At 53.9% G+C, this 23,360-nt stretch overlaps 1 protein-coding gene across 1 annotated transcript in view; it reads right to left on the bottom strand.

Moving 5' to 3' along the window:
- Positions 1–706: 706 nt before the first annotated feature.
- The window catches only part of LOC111154707 (transmembrane and coiled-coil domains 4), an 88,450-nt gene continuing 65,796 nt past the window's right edge, over positions 707–23,360 (bottom strand). Inside the window, exons 14-16 of the mRNA XM_022514560.1 lie at positions 13,676–13,793; positions 7,466–7,583; positions 707–1,809 (exon numbers count right to left, since the gene is read on the bottom strand). Of these exons, the coding sequence (XP_022370268.1) occupies positions 1,432–1,809; positions 7,466–7,583; positions 13,676–13,793 (614 nt within the window). The 3' untranslated portion in view covers positions 707–1,431. The remainder of the gene's footprint in view (positions 1,810–7,465; positions 7,584–13,675; positions 13,794–23,360) is intronic.

Raw genomic sequence — 23,360 nt, 5'->3', positions numbered from 1 at the left:
GATCCATCATCCCAAACTCCCAGGGAGCCCTCCACGCGTGGCCTGGCGCTCTCCTTGGTGCTGATTAGATTCAACTCTGGCCCCAGTCACTGGCCACAGAGGGGCCGTGGTGCTCTTTGGGGCTTCCCCTCTGCCCCAGGCCTGCCTGTGTGGACTCTCAATAAACACTAGCTGAGGCAGTGACCGTGGTGTGGACTGGATTTGCCTGAAGGGCCCCGGGGTTGGAGAAGCAGCTGGTGAAGCGGGATGAGACCCTGGGCAACGAGCTGTGTGGACTGGCAGAAGCGGGTCTATAAATATTTGTTGAATGAACAAGCAAACACACACATACGTGGGGACCCATTCAGCTCTAATATTCTAGTTCCTTCTGTAGTCTTCCACCGGGCTGCCTCCCCCGCCCCGCTCGGAGCTTGTCAATACTTCCTCTGCCTGGGCCCTGGCTTCCCCCATCTGCACAATGGAAGACAACTATCTCTGGCCTCTCATTCAAGGACAGTGGAAGGAACCCAGGAAGAGGCTCCCGGGGATACAGATACAGTGGCTGAGAGCCGGGCTCTGGAATCTGAGACTGACCAGCTGTGTGATCTTGAGCAGGTTAACTAATCTCTCTGGGTCTTAAGAACTTTCAGTAACATGAAGATAATAGCAGCGCCTCATCAGGTTAATGGTAGGGTCAGCTGAGACAGTCCATGTAAGCACTCTGTCCTAAATTCTCAATTATTATTTTTATTATAAGCATTGTCTCCCCTTCCTGCTATAGGAAATCCTTCCCCTGTGTAACTCATCCTTGTCACCGGGCCCACTTCCCACCCATAGTGTATGCTGACTCAGCATATATTCACCATGCTGTGACACTTACATACAGGGCGCCACATAGCACAACTGGGAGGACCCTTCACATCACATCCATGTGGTCCATGCTCCTGGGGTTCTGCAGTGCACAGCCTGCACAACTGTACAGGCACATCTGATTGCACATCCTCAGAGCAGTCAGTTGCTGGCTCCCCACCGGCACCCGCTCTGTAGGTGTATCAGTGGTGCTTGTGGGTTGGCGGGCAGCCCTGGTGTGTGGATGGAGGAGCAGGCATCTACCCAGATTTACTTGGGCTGGGAGAAGCCCCCTGGGCCCCCAAATGGCCAGCCAGCCCCCACAGCTGTGGCCTGAAATACAGGAAGCCCAAGGCTGATAGAGTCCTAGGGCTCTAAACTGTGCTGGTTGTCTCTGCAGGGCTCTGGCCTTCCTTCCTTGGGGAGGGAAAGCTGTCTATTTTTTGACTCCCCTCTTTCCAGTTCCTTTCTTTTCGGTCCCAAAGCCTTCAGCTTGGGAAAGGCACTGATGGAAATTCTGAGCTCACGTGGGGCAGCTGGTGGAGGGCTAAGGGAGTGCTACATGGAGGTACCTGGGAAGGCAGCTCAAGTCCCCTTCCATGGTCAGTCCAGCCCTGGGCAAGGCCCCTGGGTCTCGCTGGCACAATCGGGGCAGCCCAGTGGGTTGGGGCCCATGCCGTGGCTGCAGATCTTGGGGCTCTCAGCTGGGCTGGCAGCGGCAGGAAGCGAGGGTCCTTCACATTGGTCCAGCCCCGTTGGCGCCTGGGCTTGGCTAGGGTCGGTAGATATGGCCAGTTTGGGGTTGTCTCCGGGTGTGGCCTTGTCCGATGAGGAGGAGGCTGCTGCCTGGTGATGCTGCCCTTGGGGCAGATTGCCGGGAGCCAGCAGGAGCCCTGTTTCATCCCAGCCTGGCTTGGTGGGGATGCCCACAGTCTTCAGGATGACTTCCATCTGCTTGGCATAGTCTAAGTGGCCGCTGACCTGCAGGAGGACAGTGCGTGAGGGCCCCGGGGGGCGGTGGTCAGAGCCCTGCCCTCCCCAGAGCCCCCAGCTGAGCTCTCGGGCCTCACGCTCTCCCTCAGCAGCCTCAGCCACCCGGTCACCAATGCCAGGACTCCAGCTCTCAGTGACTCTCAAATCTAGTGGGGTGGGAAGCCTCTGGGTTCAGGACCACTCCAGAGCTCATTAAATAAAGGTGAAGGATGTTTCTCTATAAAATCTGGGTCCTTTGGGGCAGGAATCGTCACTAAGACAAGGTTGAGAACTCAGAAAGGCCTATCTTCTTCCTCAAAGGATAGAGATACCCCATTTTGTGCTGGGATGTGTCAGTGGGTGAAAAGTAGGGGAGACTGAGAACGTCCGATGCCTCACGGTGATCATGGACAATGCCCCAGGCGTATAGTATGTCCTTAACACATTGTAGATGAATTTATTGGAGACAGTCCGTTGACAGGTTTTGGCTGCTGACTGGAGCTGAAGGAATTGAGCCTTGGAGAGGTAAGGTCATATAGCTAGGACACGTCAGAGTTGGGTTTTAAATCTGGGCCTGTTCTCTTCACAGAAATGAGCTGGGGAGGGGAGGTTTGAAAACCACTGCCATGTTACCAAAGAGGAAAGCAATGTCCAGAGAGGGACGGTGGTTTGCTTAATGACACAACACGTGAAGAGCAAAGCCACATGGGGCTTGGGCATGAGATGATGCCTGGACAGTCTGCTCAGCTCAGATCTGCTCCTTAAATGCAGCCAAGAGCTCCTGCCACCAACGCGCCACCCCCCCCCCCCCCCCCCCCCCCCCCCCCCCCCGCCCCACCCCAACACTCAGTGCACAGGGTCTGCTTCAGTGCCAGAGGCAAGCGCAAGACAGAACATTCCTTTTTGTTTAGAAAGAAGGGTGGGGGGAAACACTGGGGACACTCTGGGAACCACACAAAGGCTCCGTTGATAACATCTGCATTTCCATTTGAATCACAAATCACACTGAGCTATTCAAATGAGTTTTCAAGAACGCAAGAAGACAATTCCCTGTATGGTTTTGTTACTTTCTCATAACCAGAGCCTGCTGACTTCTCCTTCCTTCCTTCTTTTTTTTTTTTTAAAGATTTTATTTATTTATTTGAGAGAGAGAAAGAGACAACACAAGCAGGAGGGGCAGAGGAGGAAGAGGAAGAGAGAGAATCCCAAGCAGACTCCAGGCCGAATGCTAAGCCTGACACGGGGCTCAATCTCACGACCCTGAGATCTTGACCTGAGCTGAAACCAAGAGTCAGACACTCAACTGACGGTGCCACCCAGGTGCCCCTCGTTCTTCACAAATGCTTTTAAACAGTGTTCAGTGAACACAGACCCGTACACACCCATATGAGGGACTTTTTAGATCCCTGGGTTCAGGGTGGAGGTTAAGGGGGGCAGTGTCTTCCCACAGAGGGTGGACATTACTGGCTGCGAGGCACTAGAAAGAACTTAAGCTTGGCATCAGAGAAACAGGGGCTCCAGCCTCAGCTTTCTCTTACTAGTAACTGGATGAGTCCTTACAATGTCCTGAACTCCAGCTTCTCCATCTGTAAAATGAGGATCAGGACACCTACCTTGAAAGTCTGCTACAAGAGTTCAAGGGCCCAGCACTTTGTAGGAATCAGCAATTGCGACTTCTAACTATTAAACTCCATATATGGCCCAAAACACTTTTACGGGGAAGTTACCCAATTAGAATTAGTCATACCTACCTCATGGGGTGGGTGGGAAGAAATAATACATACAAACCATGAGGTATAGCACCTGGCACATTGTCAGTGCTGCACAAACATGAGCTCCCTTGCCTCAGTGTCCTTGGAAGGGGCGATGGGGGACAAAGGGCAGGGCCTCAGCAGGGCTGATCCATTTGGGAACCCAAAATGGCTGCTGAAGCTCTAGCCATCACATCTCAATTCCTGCCAGCAGAAACCTAGACCCACAGGGACAGACAAGAACTGCTGAAGGGTTGGTGCTGGTCTGGGTGGAGGCAGACAGGACGGAAGGGAGATATTTGTGGGCACTGGCTGTGAACCTGATTCCAGGTGGAAATCCCACCAGGCAGCGCTTCTAGAATGCACGACTCTGGCCTTCTTTGGCTCCACGTTGGCCCACGTCTCGGCCAACCCTAGGCTCTGACCTGCCACTCTGCGAAGATGCAGGGGAACCACTCGTTGGCAGAGTTCCAGTTTTCCAGTTAGCCAAAGGGATGGGAGAGCCCAGGTGAGGCCAACTCATGAGTGGGAACAGAATCTCTTCTCAGTGGCGGGAAGGTCCACTGTGGCTGGTGTAGGACCATCTCCCCGGCTCTCTGGATGGAAATGGGCCACCCATCCGGATTCACACTGGGTGTCACTGGGGCTGAGAAGCCCCCCCTGACCTTTCCACGCTGGCTAGGGACCGTCCCTGGGGCTCCCTGGTGACAGTGCTTGCCGTACCCCATCGTCTTCATCTGCTCATGCAAACGAGGCAGCGCAGGGGCCACTTCCAACTCCCTTGGTGCCCACGACTGGCCCCGAGCAGCGCCACTTGCAAGGCACCGCAGGACTTGCCCAAACTGGGGCTGCTGTCCCCACCTCCGCCTGCCACCAATGCCTTCCAAGACTATCAGGCCCCCTTCGGGGTCCTTTCCTTCCTGGGCCTCTGTGTCCCCATCTGTAAAACGGGGCCAGTGAAGGCACTTGCACCATGTGTGTGGGGTGAGGAGTCAGGGAGCTGACACACGGGGCAGACTCCGTGACCCGGAGCTGGAGGTCACTGATGGCACACGCGAGCACTGTAGCAACGAGCTTGGGCTCTGGTAGGCTCCCTGGGCTCCAGGCCTCACAGGCCACCTTGGCTTGCACACCTCTACTGCACCGCTGCCGTCCCTCCCTCACCGGATGCTGTGTGGGCTGACGACACGAGAACTCTAATGCAGGGGTGCAGTAGGGGTGCAGTGCCTGGCATGTGCTGGCTTTGTTATCATGAGTCCCTCCCTGCCCTGCCTTGGGCTAAGTTCTAGAAGTCAGATGACATTTCCTTTGGGATATGAGGAGTCTGGAGACCCCCGTGCTGGCTCTCCAGCCCTCCAGAAACCTCATGAGTTGGCCCCGAGGGTGGTGGCATCCCCCAACCGCTGCACCCCTGACCCCGCACAGGAGAGGCCGAAAGGCAGGTGGGTGGTCCAGCCTTTGTCTGCTCCATTCACCCCCTCAGGAGATGGCCCCCCGCCTGGCCACAACAGGGCCAGCCCCTCAATCCCTGCTGGCTCAGGCTTGTCCGAGGCCAGGAGCCACTGCAGATCACATCTGCGACCACGTCCGACCACGTCTGGGTCGGTGGCTGACATGGGGCTGGTTCATGAAGGCTCGGCCCGTGTTGGTCCAGCAGGGAGAAGGCAACTGTGCAGGCCTTAGCTCTGAGCTCCGGGCAGTTGGCGTGCACCCCACAGCAGTAACTAAGGGCAACTCTCTTGCCAGGGGCCCCTCCTCCAGCAAGAATTCTCAAGAAAAACAGGAGGGCAGCACAAAGGCAACGCTAATTACCTCCAATTACCCAGAAGAGAAAGGCACTGCTTTTTGTGCTGTGCGCTCCTGATGTGTGATAAAGGGCTATGATCAGATAAGAGCCCGGAAGCCGCCTCAACACAGTCTGACTGGGTCTCAGGGGCAAAAGGGGGTGGCAGGGGCAGGAGGAGGGAACTAGTGTTGAAATGAAGGCCTCCTAGGGGTCATGCATCTTACATGTGCTGCTCTGGAAGGTGATTCCCTCCATTTCATAGATGAGAGAACTGAGGCACAGAGAGATTAAGTCGGCGGCCTGAAGTCACACAGCCAGCACGCCAGCAGCAGAGCCTGGCCTCTCTGGGCCCAAAGCCTGTGCTCTTGCCACTGCCTCCTACTCAGGCACTTCCAGGGCAGAATGTGGGTCTTGTCCAGGGCTCTGTGGTGTTTAAAGGGAATTTCATTTATGAGTGTTGCTTCTGATCCTTTTTACTTTTGATTCAATAGGACAATGACCCCGGGACACAGGTCTGGAGGCCTTGCTCTGGTGCTGTGGTGTCGCGGTCTGGTCACTCATCTCACCTCACCCCGCAGGGAGGTGGACAGCACAGCCCTGGGCCTCGTGGCCGGCTGTGCTGCGGGCGGGGTCCAGGTGCCTGGCTCCACCCACCATCAAGGTGTGGGGCTTGGGCCAGGGGTGGGGGTCACTGGCGCAGGCTGCTTAGGAGCCTGGAGGGTAGGGGGGTGAAGCCCGAGTCCTCCAGAATGCCCCTCCCTCGGGGGGTTTCAGATGCCCATGGAGGGGTGTGATCTGTCTGCTCTCAGGCAGGGGGTGCCTTGTGTGGAACCTGGGGGAACGGGGATGTGCTGGGAAGGGCTTGGCACTTGAGCGCTGGCTGGCAGCCAACAACGTAGTAACTAGAAGCCCACGGTTCTTGCTCTCAGGGGCCGCTCGCATTGCAAGCATTTGCACTGGCCCAAGTCTGCCTGAGGACGCGACTACCGCTGAGCGCCCTCCCGCTCCGGGTGGCTCACCGCTCTCCCACTGCTGGCCATATCTCCCCAAGCAGGGGCGATGCCCACTGGCCTCAGGCCCGGGTTGGAGTCCTGCTTCGCCGTGTGCCCACCGTGTGACCCTGGGCAAGTCCCTTCGCATCTCTGAGCCTCAGTGTCCTCATCTGTATAATGGGGACTCTGGTGCCTGCAAAGGCTCAGGGCAGAGCTGGCCATGGAGACTGTCCCACATGAAGCTCTCAGCTCCCTGTGACAGGCGAGTGCAGGAGGACGAGGGTCCGCTGAGCCCGAGAGACGGCTCTAGAACCTCAAGTTCAGTGCGTCCCACCCCATCCCCAGCAAGAATTCTTTTGAACCCTCTATACCCCCCGACCTAAGCCTAGTCTTCAACGTCTAGGACTGTTGGGGGATAGCAGGGGCCAGTTCGATAGCAGGTGGCAGCTCTGCTCCCAGAGACCAATCTAAAGGTCTGTGCGTGGGCCCTGGGGTCTGCATTTTATTCATTTATTTATTTACATTATTATTTTTTCCCGGTGTCCCTGGGAAGAGGGGGCATCCTGCATTTCAGTTAAACCCCCAGATGACTCCAAGGTGGGGGTTCCTGGAACACCCTCCCTGCTCTGCATTCCAGTGTCACAGCCCGGCCGTCAGGGGCTTCTGTAGTCCGGCCCCAGCCCTCCACCTGTGTCCTCTGGGGGCTCTTGGGACTTTTGGGGGAACTGGACCGTCCTGACGAGTAACGGGGTGGGGAGGGCACTAATGTAGGTCCCAGAGCAGGGGCTCTGGAGGTGCACATTCGGGCTGCTGATGGCCACGTGTGTGACAGGAATGTTCCTAAACCTCAGTTTCCTAGTGTGTGAAATGGGCACAATTACGGCCGCCCCAGGGGCTGGGTGCGGATTGGAGACAATGTGTGTGAAGGATGCGGTGACAAAGCGCTGGCAAAGAGACAGACAGGATTTAGTTATCTTCTCCCCTCTGCGCCCTCCCTCCCCCCAGCAAATTCTCACGACCTCCCTCCTCTGGGGTGAAACGGGCCAGTGTCCCTGGGGCCAGGGGTGGCTGGGCTGGAGTCACGAAGCAGCCCTGCTGGCATATGCAGAGCCCGAGGGGGAATAGGCGGTACTCACGACAGATGACAGGTCCACGTTCTCCACCCTCCTGTCCCGCAGCTGCACGGGCTGCAGGCCGGCCACGCGGAGCTGCACAGAGGACGTGCGGTACACGAAGCTCAGCAGCCAGTCTCCCCTGCGGGCAGACGGGGGAGCGGTGTCAACCCCGGGAGCCCTACCTGGCCCTGGGAAGCCCGGTTGACCCCGTGTGCGGGCAGGCAGGGCCCCGGCTGCTCCATGGAGCAGGACTGTGGAAAGCGGCTGCCTTTTTGGGGGTGCTGCCTGGGCCACGGCAGCCCCAGAAGGCTGTCCGTTTTGTCCCTGCTGGGCCCCCAGAGCTGAGAACAGTGCCTGGGGCGCAACGGAGAGCGCCTGGTGGATGCAGGCATGGGGACCCTGGACCACGTCCTCACGAGTCAGCACGTGGCTTTGGAGGGGTTTCCAGTTCCCGGGATGGCCGGTGACTGCTCTAGGGCTCTGTGGGAAGAGCAAGGCAGCAGAGGTCTTCCAGGGGTGAGCGGACCATGGGGGCTGGGAGCTACTGTGCTCTGGGGGACATAACCTGGGGCTCTGGGTTCCTGTCTGTGAGCTGGGGGGCTCAGCTCGCCCTCGGAGTCAGGTCCAGACAACTTGGAGGTGGAGAGGCTGGCCGCCCAGGGCAGGTCCCAGACTAGGAACACCCTTCCAAGTACGTAGGTGTGGTGAAGCCCGTTCCCGGCACCCTCCTCCCCAGCCAGCCACACCCCTACAGCATCAAGAGAAAATAATCCTGGATCCTATGCTCCCTGTTTCTTCAGGTACCGTGAGCGCTATCCACAGAGGACATGGTAGGAGGGGCCCACGAAATAGCCTTCCCCCTCGAACCCTTAACATTGTCTGGCTGAAGCCAACCCAGCCAAGAGCCGTGCACTTGGCCTCACTGCCCAGCAGGTCTGTGCAAAGGGACACACCCCATCTCCCCTTTGCAGCCGGGACTATCCCACGTAGCACATCTGGTTGTCTTTTATTGAGACTGATTCCAACCCTGGTTTGCATGGCCACGTGAGACCATGACTTCAGCGCACGTGTGTGGAAGAATGTGAGCCAAGAAGGGGCTTGGAGTCAGGGCCCCTGGCCTGTCTCTGTGACTGCTCTCTGGGGCCCAGGGTGTGGGGTCGCTCTCCAGGCACCGCTGCAGGTGGTCTCTTACCACGAGGGTGCTCCTGTGCTTACACCCCAGAAACCCCCAGAAAGACTGGGGCGCAGAGTTGAGGGGCCTCTGTAGACCCTCCTGTGTGTCCCACACTGAGCTGGCCAGCCCTCACTCCCCCTCCACTGGGGGCGGGGGGAGTGCCCAGTCCCCCGGGCAGACACCGGTGGGGTGATGTCAGGCCCCCTTTTCCCCAACGGCCAGTCCACCACAGTGGTGATTATCACCAGCACGCATACTGGTCCCTTTGGCTCCAGCCCTGAGATCAGACCATCCAGCCTCCACAGACCAGTGCAACGGCCTCCTGCCTGCTCTCCCTGCTCCTGGCCTCACCTCCCACACACCACCATTGCTTTCCCGAAACACCCATCTGACCACAGCCCTTCTCTCTTAGAAGCTGACCGTGCCTCCCCATTGCCTGTAGGTGTTCTCTTCTAGAAAATTCCTTTGGTCTCTCCAGAGAGCAATGCTTACAAGTCCCAGGGATTATCTTAACACTGAGGGCCCAAGAAGCACCATCTCTAAACACAGATGGCTGAGGGGAGAGGAAGGATTCACTCGTGTTGTTTTACTGCGCTGACCGTGACCTCTGTGCGTCACATGCTGGGTATTAGTGTGGTCTGTACACATTTCTGATACAGACAGTTAGAAACTAGCCACGTCAGCCTCATCCCTTCCACATTGTTTCTGTCTTCGTCATGACAACACTCTACTTAAAATGTTAATTGCTTCTGGCCTGCAATGTTTCTGCTAAAAAAAAAAAAAAGTTAATTGCACTTCCTTGTGTACATTTAGGGACAGAACAGGAACATATGTTAGAAGGTTCCATATCCTCTAAACTGTGCTGAGTAAACCACAGGGTCTTCCCTGGCACTCGAGACCCCTCTCCATCTGGCATCTGTCAGTCTCGCCCGAGGTGGGCCACGATCTCATGCACGGGACCACACAGAGCCAGGCTCAAGTCCTACCTTGTCAGTTACTAGCTGTGTGAGCTTGGGCGAGTTGCTTGGCCCCTCTGGGCCTCAGTCTCCTCACCGCGTCTTGCCGGCCGGGGTAGGTAGGTGGCACACCATGGACACAGTGCTCCCGCACGTGAATACTCAAGAAGCATCTGGTCCGATTATGCCTCCCGCTCTCGGAACCCTTTGCTTGGCCTGGTCTTCCCGTGTCTGATGGGCTCTTACCCATCCTTTCAAAATTCAGCTTGGACACCACCTCCCCCAGGGAGTGTCCCTGAGCCCCTCAACCTGATACTATTTATCCTTTGTCCTTCATGTGCCTGGAGTATATGCTCCTTTGGGGACATGAGTCCAATGTCCTTTGTGTGTCCATTCCCTTTTTTTTTTTTAAGATTTTATTTATTTGAGAGAGAGAGTGAGAGAGAGCATGAGAGGGCAGAGGGCAGAGGGAGAAGCAGACTCCCCGCAGAGCCCGGAGCCCGATGCGGGACTCAGTCCCTGGACTCCGGGATCATGACCTGAGCAAAAGGCAGTTGCTTAACCCACTGAGCCACCCAGGCGCCCTGTTGTCCATTCTTGAGTCTTTTTCCTTCTAGGCAGAAAACTTCCTGAAGGCAGGCCTGTGCCTTAGTCCCGTGTCCCGTATCCTGAGCTGAAACAGCGCTCCCTGGTGGGGACCCAGCAAGCCAGGCTCCCACAGCCCTCAGGCTTTACGGATGCACCAGCCACAAGGGAGCTCTTGATTTGCCACCACGTGGCCTGTGGAAGGGCTGCCTTGGTTACTCACAGGCCTGGACGGCACGGGTAAGCAGGAGCAGGGTACTTGGAGCAGGGTACTTGGAGCAGTGATCGCAGGAGTGCCCCAGGAGGCTCCCAATGACAAGCTCTCTCCATGGAGGGAGAGGGGCCTGCCTCCGTTCCCATCCTGGCTGTGCTGTGTGACCATGGCAAGGCCCCGACCCTCTCTGAGTAGGACAGATTGCAATATCACTTGCCCCGGATAGCTTCCAGGGGCTTCACGGAAACCCAAGTAAGGAGATGGATTTGCAAAGAGTTTTATTAATGTTATACATTTATAAATGTGTAATTTGGGGGAGTTTTGGCCCGAAGCTCCCCCATCCCCCACCCTCCGTGTTTAAGGAGTTTTGAAGCAAGTAAAACACCTTTGGGGTGTTTTCAGACGATGAAATCCTGCTTGGTGCTTAGTTTGACCAAGAAACTAGAGTTATTGTTGGTCTGTGTTCCTTCCGCTACTCTCCCTGCTGACCCCCTCCTCTCTCTCTCTCTCTCTCTCTCGATGGCTCAGGATCTCACAAAATCATTGAAAACCAAACTTATTAGCTTCAGGTTTGCGGCAGAACAGATGGGTTTAATAAGTTTTTGCTGCTTTCATATTGCACCCATGCAATTTTAATTTTTTCCCTTTGCTGTTTATGAAAAGCACCAGAAAAATCATGCACTATGCGAACGGGCCCAGTTATTAAAACTGCTGGAGTTTAATGGGCATCTACTAAGTGTCTGCCCTTTTCCTAAATAAGATCATTTAATCTCCCCAGAAGCCCTGTGCAAGAGGAACTATTATTCAGTAAGTGACAGAGCCAAGATTTTAACTGAGGACTTTTTTTTTTTGGAGAGAGAGTAAGAGCATGAGGGGGGAGTTGGGGGGATGGGGAGGGGCAGAGGGAGAGGGAGAAAGAGAATCTCAAGCAGACCCCCTACTGAGTGCGGAGCCTGACCCGGGGCTCGACCTCACGACCCTGAGATCAAGACCTGAGCTGAAACCAAAGGTCAGAGGCTTCGCCGACTGAGCCCTCCAGGTGCCCCAACTGAGGACTGTTTCACATCAAAGCTGCAGTGATTCCCTTTGAGCACGTGTGTATCTAGTCCAGCAGGGTCACAGAAATCAGAATGTGTGGCATCAGAAAATGGGCACACTAACAATTTTGGTGGATATGGCCACTTGTTCTTCAGAAAGTAGTTACTAAATTCAGCTGTCACCAACAGTGTATGGCTGTGCCCAATTCTCCACATCTTCACCAACACTTAGTGTTATTCCCATTTCTGATGTTTGATAATCTGATGGGCAATAAATATTATCTTACTGATTTTAATTTGCATTTATTTCACTCATGATGAGGTTGGGCATCTTTTAAAAAATTTATTGACTGTGGGGCACCTGGGTGGTTTAGTTGGTTAAGCATCTGACTTGATTTTGGCTTAGGTCATGATCTTGGGGCCGTGAGATTGAGCCTGCACTGGCCTTCAAGCTCAGTGGGCAGTCTGCCTCTCCCTGTCTTCCCCCATCTTCTAAAAAAAACAATCAAATCTTGAAAAAAACTAATTGACTGTATTTATTCTGTGAGTTTATGTGTAGATATCCTTTGAACATTTTCTTACTAGATTTTTTTTATTGATTTTCATGGGCTCTTTATATATTACGGCTCTGTCTTTGTTTCTTTATTCTTCCTACCATATCCTAATTAAGAACTCAGTTTAGAGTATAGTGAGAGAGCCAAACTGATGGTCAGAACTCCTGTGTCCTGGCTAATGTCCTCTGTCTGTGGCTAAAAATCATCTTTTTCTTTAGCTCTGAACTGTACAGCTGTTGCTGTGGGCTAAATCATCAAATGATAAAGACTTTCTAAAACTGTTCCATTTAATTTTGGTTCCTACTCAGGGTGGTTTAGATTAGGTAAAAATTAAATTTAACTGCCCTCAGTTTTCTCATTTGTATATGGGGATTAAGATACTAAGACCACAAGGTTTAGGGGAGGTTAAGAGAGATCATAGTCACAAAGACAGGGGCAGGCCATAAGAGCCTAATACTCCTCATGTCCCTCCCCTCACATTGGGGCCTAGTTGTGTTTTTAGTTTTGACTTTTTAATAATTGTCTATTTCCATATGTGCCCTTTCCACTAGCCTTGAGTCTCTCTCATTGTGCCCATCTTTGCATTCACGTGCCCAGCTATGGTGTTGGGCACAGAATGCTGGATGAACCTGTGTCACACCCAACCTCGGCTTGGAGCCTTTTCCTCTCTGCAAACCCCAAACATATTCTCTAGACTTGGGAGGCCAGCACTTTGCTCTTTCTCTCTGCTTTGCCTTTCCAGGGCTCTCCCCCGCTCCTTGGTTTCAGCGGAAGCTGGGGACCCCACTGGCCCTCACTCCAGCTCCGGCTTCTCGGAGCTCTAGTGCCTCGTGTCCAGTTGGTTGGGGGAAGCATCATGTTGGTGACTCAGGGGATCTGCTGCTTCCCCGAGTCCTACCTCCTCGTTTTCTAAGTTGTCATATTTTAAGTTGTATTCTTGGCGCCCACAACGCATCAGCCATTTTTTCTAAACTCCAAACCTGTTCCTTGGAGTTTTCTAAACTCCAAACCTGTTCCTTGGATCTGGGCTTCTTGTCCATACCCAGGTCTGTGCGATTCTAAATCACTGCTCTCAACACCGTCACCCCAGTGTGGCCTCCTGTGCAAGCTAAGGGGCTGAGCCCCTTCTCAGGCCGCCCTCTTGTGGTCTGTGGCGGGCTTCCTCTTTCCTTCCCCAAAGTCTGGGGCATGGCCTTGGCCAAAGCTCCCGAGTCCCCGTTCTCCGATTCCAAACAAAGGGTGCCTCCCTTCTAGCCTCACAGGCCCCCCACATCTGGCCGAGGAGCATTACTGGGTGTGGGCCCTGGCTCCTCCATCGTCGGCTAACTGATCTGTCACCCTGCCTGAAAGGGTGCTCTGAGAGCTTGGCTGACACACCCACCCACCGCTCCCCACACTGCCAGGTGGCACCCCCAGAAGCTCCGCAGCCGGCGTTCACAGAACTCCCCCGGGACCCACATCCCTTTCCCCAGCCATGGTGACCAGCCCGGCCTCTCCTGTCACCTGGTAAGCTGGCCTCCGACTGACCCAGGGAACTCCTTTTCCTTCATCCTATGGGGACAGAGGCCTCCCCAGTCAGAACACGTTGCCCTTAATAAACCAGAGCCCCACTGGTCCCTGGGGTCCTCCAAGACCGGGACCAGGCCTCGGACATCTGCCTGCTAAGTGCTCAGTGAGCACCGTCACCCCCCGGCGCAAGGCTGGGACAGACCTGCTATAGCCGTTAATGATCCTCCCAGACACCACTTTCCGGAAAGGCTCCCAGTGCTTGGCCTCTCCTTCCACAGGCGCACCCAGCAGGACGACATCCTCAATGATCCCCTGGCAATCTGGGAAAAGAACCCAGAAAAGGCGGTCAGTGTCGCTGGCCACAGTGGGTCCTGGAAGGGACGCTCCAACAGTGGGGGAGGAGATGGCTGTCACACACCCATGTGCTCACACACACACGCGTGCTCACACGCGCTCACACGCGCTCACGCAGTAGTGGGGGCTTCCACACACTGAGTAGCAGGCCAGGGAACTGATCTCTTCCTGCAAAGCACCATCGTCCCTAATTCAGAGTTAAGGAAAAGCATAGACATGGTCAAGGTCACATGGCTCGGAAGTGACACAGCCTGAGATGGGACCCGGATCGATTCTCAGCATCCGTGAAGCGCACGACCAGCCACAGGCTCGGAGGGGACATCTTTAGAAGGGACCAGTGCACACCGGGAGGGAGACGCCCAGCCCAGTAGCTCCCTGGGGCCTGGGCGGTGTGGTGGGAAGGTGGGGGCGCCCAGGTTCCAGGGCAGGGGGTACACTCATCAGCTGCACAGACCAAATGGTTCAGATATATTTTAGGCGGGGTTGCTCAGAGTGCGACTCGACAGACCAGGGCTGGCCCAGGGATGGTTCATCCTGTAAAGACAGAAAGAGGGAAGCCACATTTCTTCTCCCCCGTGGCAGACATGAATGTAGAAATTGTTGGACGGGGGGTGAGCACACCTTGAGAAGCCCTGCTCCTGACGGAGGGGGGCACACACGTCCCTCCTCCGTCCCCATCACTCTCTGTCCCCTCCTCTGCTGTGTTTTCTTCTTGTCCTGACTGCTTGTTTCTGTCTGACCAGGTGCAGGGAGAGCAGTGCTCTGGCTGTCTTCATCCCAGCTCTATGGCTGGGTCTAGAACAGTGCCTGGCCTATGCCGGGAGCTCAGGAAAGATTTGAATCAATGAACAAAGAGGAAGTCAAGTGCCATCCCTCAGGGAAGCCAGTATATGGTCTTTTGCAAAGCCTTTGTAAAGCCGTGGCTTCAAATAACTTGAGTTGGGGGCTGAACTTCTCTGAGTCCACAAGGGGGTGATGACACTGGCCTCGAGGGCCTTTATGAGAATCAAGTCACAGCGTGGGAACCACCCAGCACAGGGGAAGCACAGCGGAAGTGAGTGTGGCTGCCCTCTGCCCTGCGCCCCCGCCTCCCCAAAGGTGGCTCTTTCTTATGCTTCTGAGTGTCTGCATGTCCCGGGAAGTGGCATGCTCAGTGTCACTTCTGGGGGATGTACCCAAGAGGGACCACTCTGCCCTGTCTGCCACTCTTCTCTTGTTGGGGGACGCAGGCCTGGTGGTTTCCTCTCTCTGGGCTCCCGTTTCCAACCAGAGTGATTCTAACTGTTCTCCGTCTGGGACTCCAGCTCAGCACTGGTCTGAGTAAAGGGTTCCAGGCTAACAGGTGTCCAGAAACCCCTACTGTATCACATGTTCTAAATGCTCCCCCATCTCTGATCTCAAGAGATGCCCTGGCACAGAATTCTGATTTCACTCCTTTTGCTTCCAGGGAGACGATAACCTGGCAGAAGGACTTGAAACTTCAGGAAGTCGGCGGTGTGTGCTGAACAGCAAGGACGACTCAGGGGACCCTTGAGAGAAGGGCTGTCGAGAATGGGGTTTTATCCTAACCCTGTTTCTTGGCAGGTGAGGAAACTGGTTCTCAGAGGGGGATGGGAGAAGTCCAAGGTCACCCAGGTAGTGGGAATGAAGCTGAGCCCAGAGCCCAGACTGCTTGGACAGAAGTGGCTGGGTCCTTGGGGTCATGCTCTCTGCTGTTTGCACTAACAACACAAAGCACCGGGGTCATGTGTGGGTCATCACTGTTCCCAGAGTGCCAAAGGGTTGTTGACCCTGTGAGTCAGCTGAGCTCATCAGCTCTCTCTGGGGCCAGCGGCTCAAAGCACCTGCTCAAGGCCCCGCAGAGTCTCGCCTTCTCTGGAGGGCGAGGACCCCTTGTGGCCAGCGGTGGTAACGCAGCATTCTGGATGGGTGGGATCCTGGCTGTTAGGAAAAGCCAAAAAAGGTAGTTGCCGGTGACCTTGAACTGACACCAGCAGTTGAACCTCACAAAACAGTCCAGAACCCAGCCAAATCAAGTCAGGGTGGGCAGTGAGCTGGAAACACATGTACCCATCAATGACGCCTGGCTGGCCCTGGGTCCTCAGGCCAAGGTCTGCCACGCTCAGACACGTGCCTTAAAGAAGGGTTGCTGTCTGCGAGGCTGCAAACCCGGACACAAGCCACGTGCCAGGCTTTCAGGAAAGCACAGGTGTTAGCTGAGGGGAGTCGGCGAGAATTATTTTAGACCCACCCAAGGTAGACCCCTCTACCGCAGGTCATGGCCACCTGCCCAGTCCTGGGGATAGGATGGTCCAGGAGGGAACTCTGGGGTCAGAAGAGGATGCTGGCTGCTGTAGTAGATGCTGGAAAGGAAAAAATGTCAAATTTAACTGTTTGTTTCCAAACCTCATAATACCTGAAGATTTCATTCTTCTGGGTAAAAGAGAGAAAACTCTCACTCAGGCCCTGTTTAGTGTCAAATAGTGTCCTCGCTGCCTCTCTGCTTCAGGGACAATGAATGTTTGCTGAAGCACACTTGCATTTGGATTTACTCCTGTTGCTACCATCAACTTTTCTTCTTGTGAATTCTTTTTTTTTTTTTAAGAGAGAGAATGTGTGCATCTGTGGGGCAGGGGAGGGGCAAAGGGAGAGGGAGAGAATCTTTTTTTTTTTTTTTTAAAGATTTTATTTATTTATTTGACAGAGAGAGATCACAAGCAGGCAGAGAGGCAGGCAGAGAGAGAGGAGGAAGCAGGCCCCCCGCTGAGCAGAGAGCCCGATGCGGGGCTCGATCCCAGGACCCTGAGATCATGACCCGAGCCGAAGGCAGCGGCTTAACCCACTGAGCCACCCAGGTGCCCCAAGAGAGGGAGAGAATCTTAAGCAGAGTCCAACACGGGGCTTGATTTCACGACCCTGAGATTGTGACCTGAGCTAAAATTAAGAGTCAGACGCTTAAAAGACTGAGCCACTCAGGTGCCCCTCTTTTTATGAATTTTTAAGGTATGAAGATAGTTCTGTAGCTTTGTAAATAGACTTCTGATGTAAAGGGAGGCAGGGATCCAACATGGGTTCAGTCGCCTTCAAGTCAGGAGACATGGCCTTTGAAGCTTGGATGTCTCATTTAAAAAAAAAAAAGAGTTTATTTACTTTAGAGAGAGCAAGTGAGCAAGGGGAGAGGCAGAGGGAGAGGGGGAGAGAGAGTCTTAAGCAGATTCTGTGCAAAGCATGGAGCCTGACACACGGGTCTCGATCTCACAACCTCGAGATGAGGACCTGAGCCGTCAAGTGCTGGACACACTCAGCTGACCGAGCCACCCAGGCGCCCCAGATTCCTCACTTTTTGAAACAATTCTCTGTATGTTATTAATATCCTACTTTGTGGGGTGCCTGGGTGGCTCAGTCAGTTAAGCGACTGACTCCTGGTTTCAGCTCAGGTCATGATCTCAGGGCTGTGAGATCGAGCCCCACACTGGGCTCTGTGCTGAGTGCACAGTCAGCTTGGGACTCTCTCTTTCTCTCCTTCTGCCCTCCTCCCCCTGCCCTCTCTCTAATAAAAATAAATCTTTATTTTTTTTAATTAAAGGTTTTTCTTTATTTATTTGTCAGACAGAGACAGCACAAGTGGCAGGGGGGTGGGGAACGGGTGGAGGGAGAAGCAGACTCCCCACTGAGCAGGGAGCCCGATTAGGGAATTGATCCCAGGATCCCAGGGTGGACGGATGCACCCGACCATGTGACTCACCTCCCTTCCTTGATTTTTCTCCATTGCCCTTAAGACTACCTGACTTCCTACGTGTCTTGCTTTTAAAAGTCTCATTTAGAGTCTGTCTCCTACTAGCATGCAGGCTCCCCAGGGGCTGCTCTCCAGTGACTCCCCAGTGCCTGGAACAGCGCCTGGCACAGACGCTGAGCTCCCCAGCCATGTGGAATGAACGAATGAATGAAATGGTTGTGGCATGAATGAAAGCGAGCAACGCGACTGAGCGGTAGGAAACCCTTCATGGTGAGTATACATGGAAAGAGGTTCTTTCTTCTTCTTCTTGTCTTTTTTTCCCTCCTGGCCCAACTTCTTCCCAGTAGCTACAGCTGGGGATCTCCGAAGACTGGCTAAAAGCAGAAGAAAAGCGCGACCCCAGCTGAGAGTAAACAGTAGCGTCTTTAACCATGGTTCTCAGCTCTCCAGTTGCTCATTTCCAGAGCTCTGTTCCGGGGGGACAGACGCTACTGCATATGACGGCGGTCTGCAGTGGGCGGAAGAGTGAGTGGTCCCTCTGAGGCTACCACTGGCCTCGTCTCCTCCCCCGGCCTCAGAAAATGTGATCCAAAGTCTCAGGCGAACTCTCCCAAGGAGCATCTGATGTGAGCTGTATTTTTAGATTCCCTTGTGTCCAGCCTACCTAAAGAGACTCAGGGTCGCCAGCCCTTTCCGGAGATCCACAGTGTCACTCCGGGGTGCCCCATCTCTGGGGGGCAAAGATCCAGAGCGACTCTGGGGGCCTAAGAAACTGCATAAGCACCAGTTGCTGTCGGTCCACCGGATGCCTCCAAGGACTCACATGTCAGGTGTCAGGATTTCAAGACCATGAGGGTGCCGTGGTGACTCACACGATTCCGGGTCAAGGTCGCTTGGGGTCATTACATATCTTCTCAACCAGGAGACTCTGCAAAGGGGACTGCTGCCCGGGGCAGGTCTGCGAAGACATTTGCCATTAGCAAGGGACCACGTGCTCGAGAGGGATGGGAATCACGGGTCCAGGGAAAGCGGCCTGGCCTTCTTTAAACAGAATTTTAAATTGTGGTAAAAGGCACCTAATGTAAAATTTACCATCGAACCATCTTTAAGCGTTCAGTCGCTTTTCAGTCACAGTTCAGTCGAATTAAGAATGCTCCCATTGTCGGGGCGCCTGGGTGGCTCAGTGGGTTGGGCCGCTGCCTTCGGCTCAGGTCATGATCTCAGGGTCCTGGGATCGAGTCCCGCATCAGGCTCTCTGCTCAGCAGGGAGCCTGCTTCCCTCTCTCTCTCTCTGCCTGCCTCTCTGTCTACTTGTGATCTCTGTCAAATAAATAAATAAAATCTTAAAAAAAAAAAAAAGAATGCTCCCATTGTCGAGTCATGGACCCCCACTTCTATCACGCGGAATCTAGATAAACTGGGGTATGTCTTGTCTTGCATAAATCTTACACTTCCCGGAGTTCCCACCGTATGCCTGACAGGACCCTTTTACCACTGGACCCTCTGAAGATGGTCTTAGCTTTTCAAGAAAAAAATCAAGAGCTGGGGACACCTGGGTGGCTCAGTTGGTGAAGTGTCTGACTCTTTTTTTTATTTTTTTAAAGATTTAATTTATTTATTTGACAGAGAGACACAGCGACAGAGGGAACACAAGCAGGGGGAGTAAGAGAGGGAGAAGCAGGATTCCCAGCTGAGCAGGGAGCCCGATGCTGGACTTGATCCCAGGACCCTGGGATCATGACATGAACTGAAGGCAGATGCTAAATGACTGAGCCACCCAGGTGCCCCCCGAAGTGTCTGACTCTTGATTGTGGCTCAGGTCATGGTCTTGGGGTCATGAGATCAAGCCCCACATTGGGCTCCACGCTGGGTGAGGAGTCTGCTTGAGATTGTCTCTCTCCCACTCCCTCTGCCCCTCCCTCCCCCTGTTGTAATGAAAATTAAGAGCTGAGAACAGACAGCTTCTGTATGACAGCAAAGTTCTGTTTACACTGTAACACTGGTCTTGAAAATTGTATACAAGTTAAGTTTTTTGTGAAACTAACCATTCTTACAACATACCGAGTAGGGTCCGTTCTTCCAAAGAGCCCTGTGGAGAATCTTTATGTATAGTGAGGGGTCCCTGTGTCCCTGGGAAGGACCCTCCTAGCTTCCCTTTTGTCATTTTGTCTTGTCCATACAGTGGGCTTTCTTCCAGTGAGGCAGGCCTGGGCAGTGCTTCCCAGGTATTTCCAAACAAACCCCTCTAGGAGTTCACAGAAATCTCATAAACAGCTGGCATGGTGACATAACAGCCTCCCACACACCTGTCACGTTGTCCGTAATGAGATTCCCCTGGCTTGCAAGGACCAAAGGACCTCAAACTTGAGAAGCAACAAAAAGCATCATTTTTCTCCCTCCTGGCAAGGGGTCATGCGTGCACGGAGTGATAAGGCAGGAAACGACGGAGGAAATTACTGCCTGACCGCGGGTCCAGAAAACAAACCTTGAAGGAAATGATATGAACCGCATCTAAAACAAAGAAAATCCATGCCAAAGGTACATGCGTGTGCGCGCACACACACACGCGCGCGCACACGCACGCACATGCTAAACACAGGGACAGAAGTAGCCAGAGAAGGAAGGAGGCTGGTGGCCGGGCAGGAGAAACGGAGGCTCTGACTGTCTGCCTGTCCCCCACCCTCCGGGAATGACGTTCACATTGGAAAGAATCCCCTTGGGGAGCCTGTCTGGACAGACTCTAAGAATCTGAGATGAATTCTTTGGGGAACGAGGAAGCCTTTATCCTCTCCCCACCCCCACCCCCGGCTCGATTCCCGTCTCTTGGATTTGGTTGTGCACAGTGGTTCACCAGCATCCTGGGACCCTGGAAATTCATCTGCAAGCCTGACCTCTCCTCGCTCTTAGGGGCGGGGTGGAGGGGAAGCCTGGTCTGTCTGAGGACAAGGGAACTGGTGAGTGCAGTTCCACGGGAGGGAAATAAATCACATCAAATGTGAGGTCTGCTATCACGGACATGAAAGGGCCAGATGACCACCCGGCCGTCTGTTCTGCGTGTCAGCTGTCTTCTAGTGACAGCTCAGAAATAGTTTTCAGCCAAGCGGGAGCTCAGCGATTCAAGGGCCAGGAGGCTGAAATGATTCTGTGTGAGCTTATTCACGAGCTCTTTTGCCTTGGGTTTATCTTGCAGACATCGGGGCGGTGATGTGGGTCCAACGTCTTAGGGGCTGGGAATGAAACTGGAGAGAGAGATCTCGTGGCAAAGGTTTCTTCTTCTTTTTTTCTCATAAACAAAACTCTAGAATTTGATTTTATAATCCCTCTTCTTCATTTCTTTATCATCAGAATTGTCATCACAGCTTACTTTGGGAGAAATAACGTTCACGCACGTTATTTCATTACCCCCCATAAGGATCCCAGGAGGTTAGCCGGACTTCTCCCATTCTAGGATGGGAAAATCTTGCCTCAGAGACCCTAAGCAGTTTGTCCCAGCTCACACAGTACATGGCATCATGGCATCTTTCCTACACGTTCTCTCCTAGTCTCCGTCCCTTTCCCCTTGGCTATCAAATATAACCTTCAACCAAAACACATGTTTATGGATAACCGTGACATCTTCCAAAATTGTGTATTAAATACAGAACGTGCACAACCTACCAAGAAGGACATTTCCAATGTGGCTGATTCAGAAGACACATTAGCGGGTTAAAATTTGTTAAAAGGTTAATTTCCTGATGGGTGCACCAGGCCAAGGGTATGTGACCTTGTGTTTCAGTAATCTCTGGTACATCTGCCAAACCAAGTGGGTGAACAGATACTGCTGAGAGAGAGAAAGCACAGTACTGGGTTCTGGGCATGCGCTAGATGTCCTCTCTGTACTGAGGACCTATTTCCTCCAGAGCAGTCTGGTGTTGATTATTTGACTTGGGGATTCCTGGATCCTGCAGGTGGTATACGGTTGGACCCTAGATCCAAGTGAAGCATGGTCCTGTGTCTCTGAATTCCCTCAATTCAGTCAAAGAGACATTTCTCCCCCTCCCTCCAGCCAAGGAACATGCTTACGGCTCTCATTTTCTACTTCTTCCTTGTTTCTCATCTTGGAATGATTTCCTTTAATTTGGGGAGTGCTGCTTTACAACCCTTTATTCCACTCGAAACGGATGGCGCAGTGATCCCTGGCGAGGGACGGCCAGGGCAGAGAGCACGGACCAACCCGCTGCTGGTAATAAGTCTGTAGGACAAACTCTGCCATCTCTTTGCATGAGCCGCCCGGCCAAATGGTAGACCCTGAGATTGTGGGATGGCCGAGATCCAGCAGCAACCAGCATCTTTGAGTGTCCCTGTGAGCATGAGTGAGCCTCTGTGGACCTCGGAGCCTACGCTCAGGTCACCAGTGACACGTCATGAACTTGGCCATTGCTCTTCCATCTCTCTGCCAATGACTTTCTCCACTTGGGTCCCTCACCACGGCAGGGGCCTCCCGGTGTCCTCTGGGATGCTGTGGAATTCTCAAAGACAACCCCACCTGAGATCCCCTTCATTTTTAAAACGTGCCACACCATGTTGCTTTTGTTGAGTTTTGGTCATCTTCAAAAAAAGGTGGCTTGTGGGGCGCCTGGGTGGCTCAGTGGGTTAAAGCCTCTGCCTTCAACTCAGGTCATGATCCCAGGGTCCTGGGATCAAGCCCCACATCAGGCTCTCTGGGCAGCGGGGAGCCTGCTTCCCCTTCTCTCTCTCTCTGCCTGCCTCTCTGCCTACTTGTGATCTCTGTCTGTCAAATAAATAAATAAAATCTTTAAAAAAAAAAAAAGGTGGCTTGTCACCGATGGGATCCAATTTTCCTTTGTATTTTCTTATAAGAAATTCCTTATCAGAGCATTTCCTGCTGATTTTCATCTGCCAAAATGTGAGGTCCCTGAAACGGCAGCACACTTTGGGCACTCGTGCTTGGACAGGCAGCACTTTGGCTCAGAAAACGCGTAAGCAGGGGTCTGAGACCGGCCCTGTGCCGCCTCGCTGGGAGAGTGGGACGAGAGGGAACCTCTCCATGTCCTCATCTGGAAAGTGGTCCAAGAATCCCTAACTTGAGGGGCTGCTGGGAAGGTTCCACGGGATGAGGTCTGGAAACCCGTTACAGCGGGGGGCGGGGGGGGGAGTATCAGTTCCTTCCCCTCTCTGTATCTTTGGTGCCTAATAAATTCAAACAAAGAGGCCACAGCTGGGTGCCTGGGAACTTCTCAGGAAGCAGGAGCAGCCACTGAGCTCCTCAATGAGGGCAGTGTGTAGACCCTCCCCAGTCAGCCCTTGCTGGAAACCAGCCCACACTGGGCTTGGAGGAACCCTTTTCCACCACAAGGTGGTGCTGTGGCGACCACAAACACTCCATCTGCCTCCAGCACTGGGTGGGTGGGGAGGGGTCCTACGGGAGGGGCTTCCTGGAATGCCATTCAGGTTAGACAGGGCGGGGGCGCCCCGCCAGGGGGTGGGCTGACCACATGGCTGAATGCCTGTTTTTCCCCCGGGATCCCTGAGAGGAGCCATAAGAAGAGGGGTCTGGCCCTGGGCCCTCGGGGCGTGTTGGGTAAATGCTCAGCTAAAAAATTAAAGGCAGGGGTGCTTGGGTGGCTCCATCAGTTAGGCCTCCGGCTCCTGGTTTGGGGTTGGATCAAGATCTCATGGAGCCCCGACTTGGGTTCCGCCTCAGTGGGCAGTCCGCTTGAAGATTCTCTCCCCCTGCCCCTACCCCCATTCATGCCCCCTTTCTCTCAATAAATAGATCTTTAACAATGAGAGGGAC

The sequence above is a fragment of the Enhydra lutris genome, unplaced genomic scaffold (assembly GCF_002288905.1).
Source record: "Enhydra lutris kenyoni isolate GAN:26980312 unplaced genomic scaffold, ASM228890v2 scaffoldscaffold38, whole genome shotgun sequence".
Taxonomy (NCBI): domain Eukaryota; kingdom Metazoa; phylum Chordata; class Mammalia; order Carnivora; family Mustelidae; genus Enhydra; species Enhydra lutris.
The sequence above is the reverse complement of the archived record's forward strand: the minus strand, read 5'-3'. Positions and strand labels throughout refer to the sequence as shown.